The sequence below is a fragment of the Equus asinus genome, chromosome 5 (assembly GCF_041296235.1).
Source record: "Equus asinus isolate D_3611 breed Donkey chromosome 5, EquAss-T2T_v2, whole genome shotgun sequence".
NCBI lineage: Eukaryota > Metazoa > Chordata > Mammalia > Perissodactyla > Equidae > Equus > Equus asinus.
Window position 1 is genome coordinate 12010919 of NC_091794.1, and position 12956 is coordinate 12023874.

At 40.6% G+C, this 12956-nt stretch overlaps 1 protein-coding gene across 1 annotated transcript in view; it reads right to left on the reverse strand.

Annotated features, from left to right (window-relative positions):
* MORC1 (MORC family CW-type zinc finger 1) overlaps nucleotides 1–12956 on the reverse strand; it is a 157160-nt gene that overhangs the window by 24443 nt on the left and 119761 nt on the right. The window contains exon 20 of the mRNA XM_070508528.1: nucleotides 1127–1196. Coding sequence (XP_070364629.1) covers nucleotides 1127–1196 — 70 coding nt within the window. The remainder of the gene's footprint in view (nucleotides 1–1126; nucleotides 1197–12956) is intronic.

Genomic DNA, 12956 nt, shown 5'->3' on the forward strand with positions numbered 1-12956 from the left:
TGTATTAACAATTTTTCCATTACAATTTGGAAATCCAACAGGCACTTACTAAAAGGCATGTTAATAGTTTGAAATTTCTCTAAAAGATTGGCTTTAAAATTGAGACCCTTACAAAAGAAATCCTGATTGTGGAATTGCAAATTATCCTAATTAAGATAAAAAAGAAAATGTATGATTTCTTAGGAGGCCTCATTAATGGGTTCAAATATAAAGATGTGAATGAATGGCTGATTAAGTTACCTGAGCAACAAAGTATGAAGGAAAGGAGAGCTGACAACCGAAGTGGACACAAAATAATGGCACGGATCAATACAAAAAGGACTGGGAATGATGAAGCCAAAATGAGCTGAGACTTGCTAAGCAGGCTAAGAAAGGTTTTAAAATTTATTTCAGAATAAGAAGATGACAATGAAAATAATGGACTTGTTGATTAGGGCCAATGGTATAATATTAAAAGAGAGAAAGGTATATATAGTACGGTATAAAAGAATTATAGTAATAATAATGAATGGACACTAAGAAAATAAAATTTTCTGAATCCAGTTTGCTTCCAGCTTCTCTATCCAGGGAAATAGTCTTTGGATTGCATATTATAAGATGACAACTTTATGTCTAAAAAAAGTTCTAGTCTCACCTGAGACAAATTACATCCCATGAACAAAAAGGAATAAATGTGTTTGTTGAACTATTCTTAGTGATCTCAGGGGAATCACGAAAAGGAGGAAAAGGACTAAGTGATTGAAAATAGGGGAATGTCATTATAACTTTCAAAATAGATTCTGAAAAGCATAGGCCTGATATCAATTCTCAGCAGATTTCAAAGTAGAATTGAATGCAGAGGGTGACATCAGTCTGCTGTTGGGAGCTTCAGGCTGTGCGGCAGTGTTGGGGGCACTATTCTTAGGCAGGAGGTGGCTCCCTGAAACCTTCAAAACTCGTGAGGGCGGCAGCTCACTCTCTACCCACGCTTCCTCCCACTTCTGGAACAACAAATTTAATTTTTTAAAATCCAAACTGCTGCCAAACTTCTGATCTATACCCCACATAGATCTGTCACATAAGCCATACTGACAACAACCCAAACATGACAGCTAATGTGTGTAAACTGAATACATTTTTTTTTTACCTTTTTTCACAAGAGAAACTTCCTTTTTTTCTTGTTTCAATGAAACATCAGTATCACTTTTATCTAAAACCTGAAAAACAAGCTCTTTATTTAAAGCTGTACAAAAACAAAGGACATATTATAGGATACAAAAATGACCTTGAACATCAGTGCCTGTATAAGAGGAGAGAGCACGTAACATTGCCAGAAGTACAGTTTATGGACATTATGAGGGAGACAATCACAGGTGCTGTAGAAAATTATATTGGCATGCATCTCAAGGATGATTGCATTATTGTCCTATTTACTTCTATCATTTCTTTAAAGGGATTTTTACATTTCCACCAATATTTGGACAGATATGTTTAAGAATCCATATCTTACAAGGATGTAACAATGACTCCAACAAATGAGCCAAGAATTCCATTCGCCAGGAACAACCATGGAGCCTCACTGTTCTGAGGAGGCTCATCACAGCCCTGGTTGCCACAGAGCAGACACAGAGGATGAGCCCAACATCAGTGCAATGAAAACTCTGGAGAGGTTGGGGCCTGGGGCCTCAAAGCATGATGGGAAAGAATATGGGATGAGGACAGGAGTGTGCCTAAAATGTTGGGGGATGGGACACCTTGTCTTTGGACAGAATCCTAGGAAATCTGCCTAAAAGGTGTTGCAGAGCCTTAATGTGTTGAACGTAGGAGCCAGGAGGGTTGGTGGCACCTGAGAGTGAGGGGATGCGTGTGTGTGATGTCAGATGTGGGGGGCAAGAGAGGATGGGGGAGTTGTGGGGAGAAGTGTGCCATTCACAAGCCAGGTCTACCATCACTGTCGGAATCCTGTAAGATCCTTGCAAAATCAAGGCTCACACAGGACAAACTTACATTTTGGGAATGCACTTCTTCAGATCAGAGGAGGGCGTGAGGGAGAGAGCTAGTTAGTTTATGTCCTTCAGGAAAACAGACCCTGAATGCTCTCTTTATGGATTTTGTAAATCTGTGAGTAGGTTGGGGAATGTACAGTAAAAGATGAAAACAGAGAGGCGGGGCTAAGTCAAAGCCCCTGTATGCCCCTTGATCTGAAGACCCTTGAACACAAGCTTGGACACAACCATGTTCCCCACTTCCATTACCTGGTGGAAGGTGTGGGGCTGTCAGTCTTTTGGGCTTACCCAGTGTGTATGTATCCTTGCCTCTCATGCCTCCTCTAACGGCTAAACAAACGTGGGAGGGAGACGCTGCCAATCCCCCTTTTCTCCTCTCCAGGAAACACAGGTGTATATTTTACAGGGTATTCTGGAAACTGTGCTGGCAGGATGCAGGTTAAACGGCACACATGTAGCCTAGCAACGAAAGAGCTGTGAGGCTGTCCCTCATTTGCCGTTTGCTGTTTTACCCAAATCAAGAGAAAGAAAGCCTTGTAGGGAGCGGGAAAGAAAGAAAACTGAGTCTAAGCTACTTTGGTCCATTTGAAATTTTTTTATACTTATACTGTAAATCAATTCGTGTTCCAGAAAGTAAATAAAATGCACATATTTTTAAAAAGTTCATTTTGCAAAATGACCTTAAAATGTATGTCTCATTTATTTCTGATGTAACATAAAATTTAAAGTTTTCTTCTGATGTATTGATACATAAGGAAAATCTACATATTTTATTATTAAGTGTCTCTAACTTTGGGCTAAATATCTTTTTGACCAATTTATAAGCAGCATAGACTATTTCCCTATAACAGTTATCAGCAAACTCAAGATAGGCTTACGAGACAATTTATGTATTGCCTTTAATTACAACCACTTTGTTATAATCCATCATGATCCTTCTCAGGATGTGTTCATTTTCTTTGGTAACTCCTCCTTATGATGAAAATCAGACAAGATAGAAGTATCCAAGATTAACAAAAATGACAGCACTCCCAGCAGGGAACTTTTGTTGGTGATGTTAATGAACCTCATGCAATTAATTACTTTTGCATTCTACTGTTTAGTCCCCTGCTTCGAGCTCTGCCTTGGGACTGTTTCCACCAGGATCAGACATGTCCCCTCAAACCAACAATGTTATTTATACAAAGCTTTGCCATCTCTCTTGCAGGAGAGATTTCCTTTTTTTCTTTTTCTTTCCCGGATTTTCTTTATTCTTTGGTATAGAAACGTTTAAAAGATTTTGGATAAAGATTTCACAGCCTACAGTATTTCCTTTTAAATAACATTGTGTAAATACCTGAGTTACAGGATGCTCCCGTCTATTTAATGTACTTGTAGCTTTAAAGGTCTGAATTTTTTCAAGCAGAGATAAGAAGACACGCAGCTGTCTTTTCAATGACACTATTTGTATATTTTGATACTACTTACAAAGCTCCTTTCCCATCCAGCACTTCATTACAGAAATGCTCTCCAGTCACTTACGCTTAACTGTGCTTCATACTCTGTGGTTTGGGGAGCTCTCTTTCCTAAGATTTTACCTCGGTCATGAAACAGATAACACCTCCCACACAGTAAACGAGATTATAGCTAAGTCTTAACATGAGGTTTTAGATACCTTAATTAAAATTATGTTAACAATGAGCAGAGTGGGATTTGTCAGTTCTCCCAGGGATGCGATGGATCAGCATAATACCGTGCTCAATTTTGTGAACTATCTAAGAGGATAAATAAATCATAAATAATTTAGAGAGAAGAAAAAGAATACACCTCAGTCAGTTGTTTAACACTTGTCTAATTCAATTGCTATTAAGGAACCCTAAGAACGGGTTGACGTCACTTTATCTGCTCTCTCTCCTTCTATTTTGCCCCTCCACCTCCACCCTAAGTATTTATTATTATCAAGGACCCGGAAAGGCCACAAGACCAGTCAATGCCTTCCTGCCAAGTTCAAAGGCCCTCCCTGTTCTCATTCTTCCACAGTGAATGCTATGTTCTAGGCTCCTCCCTTATGTTCATTAATTTATTCAATAAAACTGAGTTCCCAGTACGGATCAGACACTGTTATGGTGAAGAATATGAAGTCCTGCTTTTGTGGAGTTTATTTTCTAGTGAGGGAGAAAAAATATTAAATAAATAAAAAGATATGTAATATAATATCAAGGAATGTAAGCTCTGTGAAGAAAAATAACTGAGATAGAAGGAAGAGAATGTCATAAGCTCTTGCACAACTGAGCCCAGGTGCCTCTCTGGGCCTCACTGTTGTCCTTCCACAGCCTCCATGTCCCCTCTCTAGACGCTTTTCCACAAACACGCCAGGCACTCTCCTCTCTCAGAGTCTTTCACTTGCTTGCTGTTGATTCATTTGTTCCCCCAACTTCTTTCTAGTCTTTCCTCAAACATCCCCTTGACTGGGGCTTCCTTGCTCACTCTACTTAAAATCACATCTTACCCTCACCACACCCAACACTGGCACCTCCTGTCCCCTTCCTCTGCTTGACTCTTCTCTTTAGCACTTACCATTATCCACCACACAACGTATTTTACTTATCTGTCCTGTCTATTGTCTGGTCTCACCACTAGAATGGAAGCGCCATGAGGACAAGGAGGGTCGTCTGTTTTTTTCCTGCTGCATCCCTAATGTCTGGGACAGTAACTGACACTCAGTACACTCACAGGATAAAAGAAAGTCATGAAAATACACATGTGTGGCTGGGGGCGGGGCAGGGGAGGGTGCATGGAGTTCAGGCATTACATACAGCAAAGGGAAAGGCTATGAAGCAAAAACAAGCTTAGAGTGTTGGAGGCCACAGAATGTCAAGGTGGCAACAGTGGAATGAGAGAAGGGATGAGTGGTGGGGGGGAAGACTCAGAGGAGGTTGCTTCTGGTCACCTAGGGCGTTGGAGGCATAGTAAGGACACTGACTTTTGTTCTAAGTGTGAGCAGAAGCCTTAGGAGGGTTCTGAGTAGGAGAATAGCATAACCTGACTTCTATTTTACATGGAATATTCAGATTTTAAGACTGAGGCCGCCAAGAGAAGGAGTGGAATCATTTATAGGGCTTTTGTTGTAGCCCTGGTGAGAGACGTTGCTAAATTAGCCAGGGTGGCAGCTGTGGAGGCGGTAGAATAGGATATACCTTCAAAGGTTGACTCAGCAAGACTGGCTGATAGGTTGAGTGCAGGGTGTGAAAGGAGGAGAGAAATTCAGAGCGACTCCCAGGGTTTGGCCTGAGTAATTGTGGATGGTGGCAGCATCTAAAAGGAGGAAGCATGAAGAATTCCTTTTTCCCCTGATTTCTAGAACCTTCTGTGTCCCAAATCTCCCTGGGTAGTTGATATTTTTCTGTCTACACTCAATTCCTCAATGAACCTATTAAAATCTCAGGTGGTTAAACTATCACCTTTATGCAGTAAACAGCTCCATCAGCATCACCAACTCTAACCTTTCATCTTTGCTCCAGTTATTCTCAATTGACTTCAGGACACCTAGACTTGAATATTTTGCTGAAACTTCAAATCCTCAGTCTCATGTTTGCCAACCTAGTCAGATCCCACTGACTAGGAGTCGTTTTATTTATAATAACATTTTTGTTCCAGACTGCCAACACAAAACTGCTCTCATTGTTTAGTCTTCCATACTCCTTACAAAACTGTGCAATTTTTCCTTCAAAATCTTTCAATTTTCCTGGCCTTATACTACAGTCTTCAGGGAGCAGCATCCTACATTACCACAGTGCCATTATCACAACCCAATTAATTTTTTCAAACAAAATCTCTAGGATTAAATATTTCTTTTTAAAACCTTCCCACAGATCCAGACTACTTACTAGCTCTATCTGGCTTTCGAGGCTCTTCTCGATGTGATTCTAAGTTATCTGGACACAATTTCAGTATTTCTTAAGAAAAGGTTCCGTTATAATGAAAAGGTTCTCTTCAGAATTCCCTAGAAGCACTATGTACACTTCTGTCTCCACACCTTTGCCCCTGCAATTCTCTGCACCCAAAATGCCTTCTCTCCTTCCCTCTAAGTCTTTCCCACTTTTTAAGACAAGTATAAGTCCTACTCTTTCCAAATGTCTTTTTTATCTAGTCCAGCACATACTGATTTCTTCCTTCCTGTGAAAAACTATTAATAGTAAATTACAAACAGTTTTTATTATTATTAATAGCCAAGCATCTTCTCTATGTGACTAGATAAGGCTAGGATCCTTCATTCTTGTCATGATGCTTCAAAGCAGAATTTAAAACTTGGGTTCATCTCCAAAAACAAATTCAACTCTACAAAGCATCAATCAATATACAGATTTTACTGAAGACCGTTGAGAAATGGAGGAAATGGTGCATAAGGGAAAAATCTATTTAGAATCACCATTGAACACCTCAATTTCCGCGTCTTCCACTATAGCTGCCTCATCTCTCTCTCCACACTCTCCCCTCCAGCCTCTCCACTTCTGCAGCACTAGGATTTTCTGCTCCTGGGATCCTCCTCCCGCCCCCTCCCCACACACACAGGGTCACCCTCCAGCTCTCCATTTTCTTCCACGAAATAATTTCATACTCTCCATTTTCATTCTTTACTCCCATCTCTAGGCCCAACCAATAAAGGCTGAATTTGCCCTCTTGAGAATTACAGAAGGTGGTTTTAAAAAATGTTTTTCATAACACAAAGAACTACGTTCATTCCGTCACAAATCATCCCATTAATCCTCATAACGATCTTGAGAATAGATATTATTATTCCCATTTTACAGACAAGAAAACAGAAGACCATAAGGTGATACAACTGACAAGCAGCTTGGAGGTCTGAATTGGAACCTGGGTCGGTCTGCCAGAGTGCAGAGCCTGTGTGCTTTCCAGAAAATAACGCTAACTCACGGTTTTGTAAGATTGTCTTCCAATTTTCCTCTCCTTGAGGGCAAGGACAATATATTTTATTTTTTTGGTGTCCCTCAAAATCTCTACTGCAGTATTGTTCAATAAATGTCTTGGTGCATGGCTGCTGTCAGCTCGCATGCTGACACTTGAATATTTAGATTCATTATAAGTTGCCCACAAGATTTCCTTTAGGCTAGAGACTACATCGCATATTGTTTTTGTGCCTGTCTGTAAGTCTGTTGGTGAGTTGATGAATGATGCTGTGGAGGGTGAGTAGAGACAATTTTCCCTCCAAAGCCCCTGGGGCAGCTCTGGTTCGCATCTCAGAAAGGGGCTGGCTCTGTCTGTGGAATTTCAGATGCTGTTAGCAACAATCACAGCATTATACAGGTTCCTATGGAGGCAATGGTAACATCATCAACCAGCAAATCCGACTAAGGAATGGCTTGCTTTTGAAATTAAGGCAACTGAAATCATATCACTGCAATACCAATGCAGTTCCCCATAAAAAAACTTCTGTAAGGAGTCAGAAAAATTCTGTGTATTTAGGGTGAATGTAGCTGGTTTAGGGACTGGTTATGCAGTTTGCTTTCCTTCTTTTTTATCTGCGTTTGGGTTACTGAGCCTTGTTTCACTTTCATTTCATTATAGTACTGATGTGAAAGCAAAGCACTGGTAGTTGTTGGTTTTGCGTTTTTCTTTTTCTTTTTTTTCTTTCGGCCACTGTAGAGCATAAACCTAGATGCTGGAAACTCATCAGCTGTTCCCGACGTTCCTCAGCTTTTATAATAAACCATGGAGGTCCTGTCAATGACCCTAGGGATTCAGAATGGGCTGATACCTTTCTGGGCTGGAATCAGCCTCTTTTGAAAGACACCCCAAAGAGCTAACCAGGTATAATTGGCAAAGGACTTAACTCAGTACCAAGACAAGGAGGTGGTTCTATCTACTCATTCCTTTATCCCTATATCTTTCTTAAGCCCCCCAAAGTGCCACCCTCTGGGCTAGACACTGGAGGTTAACATCTTTCATAGCAAATATTTGAGGTTCCATTGCCAAACTCTTAAAATACATCTGTCAGTGGTGAACTGACCATCTAGTTTTTAAAAGCCTTGGCAGATTGGGAAAATGAATGAATCCCTCAGCCAGCCCATTCTTGAGGACCAGTGAAAGCCAAAAAAGACCTGCATGACCACAGAGGTTAAAGGGCTATAGTCAGTCTAACCAGAAGGTAGTAGGGTTCCTGGTTATTAAAAAGGTAGGTCTAATATAATCTTAAAGTAACCACACCACAGATGTTCTTTCACTGCATAAGCAATCTGGGTTTGCCAGTGATATTCAGAGCAGTAACTAAAGGAAGATTATTATAAGATATGGAAAAACAACAAATACGTGGCTCTTCTTTAAGAAAAGGTAAATGTTGCTTCATATTAGAATCAGAAATTTTGCATAATGTCAACTTGGAGTACGTGCTCCACCAAGATGAAGGAAAGCATGAACATGTGTAATAAAAACTTAGTACTTTTATCACTCTGACCTGAGTCTCAACACATTACGCCCATCCAACTTCTCTAACTTGTTGGCATTGCTAATTTTATTCCTCTGGTGTTCCTCAATTTTGAAGCTTTCCTCAAATTGAACATTTGTTTTCCTAACCATTTGTTACGGTCTGGCAACACAATTTTCCCAGTCACTTTTGGAACAGATCCTTTAGGACGTCTAGTCTGTATAGTCGCTTCTTTTATCACATCGGATACCTCTTTGTTGGGTTGCATGCTAATCTAGTCCCATTGCTTTATTTTTAATTATTCTATTGCTTCTACTAAGCATAGTATAGTGACAGCTGATCAGAATGCCTCACTTTGAGGGGCAATGGGGTGATACAGGGCTCATACGCCAAATTTTTGCCTGGAGTAAAGCTGAACTGCCAATTTATCACATAGCAGTGCACTGGAGCTTTTAACTGAACTTAGATAAACCCTTAAGTACAACAGGACCACAGGCACCGCTCCAGTAAAGCAGAACTGTAGAACCTTTACTCAGACATTGATTCCTCTGACAGGTACATCTATAAGAGGTGCTACAAAAGAATTTCTACTTCTTTCCATCTAGAGTTAACTGGGACAAATTTGAACTTTACAAATGGATTTGGAAATGCTTGAGACAGAAACAGTTCAGAATATCCAGTACTCATTAAAAGACAGGGCAGGGCACGTGTTTTGAGCACATAAGATGTGAAACAATGGGGTTTTCTGGAGGCCAAAGGTCAGGCAACACCATCTCCTGGGAGGAGTTGGTGGTAAGGTTATGACCACAACCCCATTACTAGAGTGATAATCTTGGGTAAGGAGAAGACCTGCTTTCCTAAGAATTAGTGGAGACCCTGAGATGATGATCCTGATGACTATGGTGACTCTAGGTGACTGGAAGGAGACGAGCCCTGGGTCTTGAGCAGAAAACAACTTGCTTGGATAGGTCAGATTTAGGGTGGCTAAGGGGAGAAATGGGCTAAAGGGAAGTTAGCTTAATCTGGGCCAGGAGTGGGTGATAGATTGATTTTTTTAAATGTCTTCAAGACTCTTGGCTGGAGAATGCTCATTTATAGAACTTTCGAAACCTGTCTAAGCCAAAATGCTGAGTATTAATCCATACAGTACTTATTTGTATCTTGAAATCCTCACCCCTGAGTAAAGTGTATTTGTGTCTACAACCAACCTGTGTGGAATGGGCTGGTTCATCTGATGGGGGCAACGGGATATGGAGACCGACAATAAAGAGAGAAGTCGTAATGAGGAGTGATTAAGAAAGTGGGAGCTGAAGTTGAACAGCTAGGGTTCAAGGTGACCACATCCTGGCAGTGTGACTGTGAGCAAGTTTACTTTCCTCATCTGTAAAATGGGGATGAGAAGAGCACTTACCCCTCAGGTTATTAAAAGGATTAGATGACACTTGTGAAGTAGAGTACCTGAATTCCATCACGGCCACCCAGAAAGAGGAAAGGCTAACTCCACTAAAACACACGTGTGTGCACACACCGTAGAATTTCAGAAAAATACCATTTTACAGGGTCAGAGATAATAAATCTGGATCACACCAGTTACCCTGAAACGGTGGAGGGAACTGGAGCTGTGTTAACAAGATTGTGAAAAATAATGAAAGACGTCTGCTGCAGTGCAGACTGATAGCCCCATGCGCAACGTCTCCAAAGGTCCAACTGGGAGGCGATCTGGGGTGTTCTGAAGAGATTAAGATGTCCTTAAAAAAAATCTCCTCATTATTTTCATGAGTTTTTTAATCGCTAGAAAATGCCTGGAGCTTTAACAGAATCTCAGTTGGAGACTTCCACAGCTCCAAACGACACACAAGGTCTTGCCAAGAACACTCTCATTGCATGGACTTTGAAATGAATGGCCTGCACTGGCTAAAAGGCCAAGCATAAATTAATATCAAAAAGGAAAAAATGCCATGGAAGTGGCAGCAACAAAGTATACGATCAGAAGCAACCAAAGATAAGGCAAATGAAGGCCAACGCCATATGAATGATTTGGGAGCATGTTAAATGTGAGACACAGTGTAGAACAAAGAGACAAACACTAAAAATGACTAGAAAATAAGGATGATCCCACTGGGAAAGGGAAAAAACAAAACAATGTGTTTTTTTAAAAAATAGCTTCAGTAGACCGAAGGCCTTGGAGAAAGAGGAATAGCGGGAGGGGGAGGAGGAAGAAGTCAGGAAAACAGATCTAACAGTTGTAACACTGGGGGGCGGCAGAGGAGGCCATTTAGGAGAATAAATGATAATAACGCTGAAATAATCAGCAATGGTCAGATTCAACACAAATCTGAAAAGTAATTAATACTCATCACTTCACTTGAAATTGCACAACAGTCAGTACAAAAGCCAGAGGGAGATGTACCTGAAACCTGGGAGAGAGGGAAATGAAGTGCCCTACTAAGAAAAAAGGCAGACTGACAGACATTATCCACACAGCAAACAAAGAAGGTGCTGATCAGAAAGGAGTCATCGTCCCTACAACAAGAAACAACCACACTCACCGGAGCACAGGTAGGCACATGGCAAGGGCGCCAGGCCCAGCCCTTTTGGTGTTACAACTGCATCGGTAACATCATCCCTTGTTGGGAGGAGGACACCGCGGGCTGTCTTAGCTGGAAGCCTTTTAAATATCCAGGCACAGAGCTCACCAGCAACTGTCAGATTGCAATGGGCCAGTCCATGGAGACCGGCATAACGGGAGAGAACGCACAGCCTAAGTCAGCGTGTGTCTTTCAATCGGACCGAGGCTGCATTATCTTTTAAATGATTCAACTGCCATTATGATATTACACAACAGTCTCATGGGTTTGGATAATGTGAAATCATCCCCGTGAGATGGACTTTCTTTGGTGTGCTGAACATATAGGTCTGGGCCTATTACACCTGAAATAAGGCCCTGGGCCCCAGTATCTTCACCAAAATAACAAAACCATCTGTTTGGGGGGAAACAGGAGGGTGTCCTGCATGGTGGCTAACTGTTCTTCCTTAAGTGGTAGCCTCTTGCAGCACTGGTAGCCCTGAGTGCCTTCCTTCTTACATTTGACAGGTATAGGGTCAGAATTAAAGCACAAGCATGTACACACACACACACACACACACACTCTATAGTTCAAAGACTACCGGGAAGGAGCCCAGGGGTTAAGCGGAATCATTGTTTAATTTCTGAGAATAAGAAAATACAGACAGACAAGCATTTAGATGTAATTATTTCCTATTGGAATTACTGCAACTACAGCCAAACAGAGAAATTAATGTGCATCACTAGATAATGCATATTTATCCAAATTAACCAGACACCATCAGTTTGAAAACAGACTTCCTGCTAGGATCACAAGGACACAAATAAATCATACCACACACATACACACAAGGAACGTGAGAACTTGAGAAATATTACATAAAAAGACAGCAAGAATTTGAATATAAATGTCATATCTGATTTATGAAAAAGCACTTGCTAAAAGCTGTGTGCAAAGCTTAGAGAGGTGACAAGGCAATGGCTACATGAGAAAAATTAGGCTAAAGTCAGAAGACATTGTATGTTCCTTATTGGCTCATCTGTAATTGAAAACTAATCCACAATTCCAAATTGCATTTTGAGGTAGCATACCTAAAGACAGGTACCATCAGGTCAGACCCTTTTCTAAATATTCTCACTTATATTATGATGTCAAAAAATACCACCCATCTAGGCAACTATAGTTATTCTTATTTAGGTTGAAGTTTAGTTATCAGCTTCTTGGTAATCAAGGTAAAAAGAGAACTATGCTGAGTAATAAAGCTTATATTCTGAGGAAAGAAAATAGCAAATAGATTTTTTTCCTGACATTAAATTCTAATGTCTAAACAAACTTTTCCATCACAATACAAAAAACACTGCACTTCATAATGAACAATGTTCTTAATATGGCTTCGCAGATGAAGTGCTCCTCATACAGCCAGTCCTTGAGTCATTTCTTCCTAAACACCAAGAGCTTTTCCACTTGGTTCAATGAGGGAAAGAAACTGCTGGGGTTTATGGTAGAGGAGCCCAGATATGGAGGTCTTTGATACTGACTACCAAGTTAGAATCAGGGATACATAACCCAGAGGATGAAATGGAAAGTGTGTCCATATTTCTTGAATAGACTTCTCTCAGTAGGGCTTCTGGCAGTGACCTAATTGAAATCAATTTAGAATTACACTTTCTGGTGAGAATCCATATTACAAATTACAGGGAAGTTCATATCCTTTGGATTTGGGCATGTAGGTTTCAGGATGACCTTCAAGTTATATATTTATTTTGTATCTATTTACATAATATTAAAGCTTTCTCACTCTGATAACTAAAATGAAAAGCATCATGGACTAGCAGTCAGGAGGTATAAGACCCAGTTGTATTTTTACTAGGTTGCGTAGCCTTGGGCAGTTCTGTCTTGTTTCTTCACTAAGTTATTCAACTAAATGTTTCAGCTGTTTTGAGGCACTAATGTGCAACGCTTCTCGCATTCCTCTAATCTCTG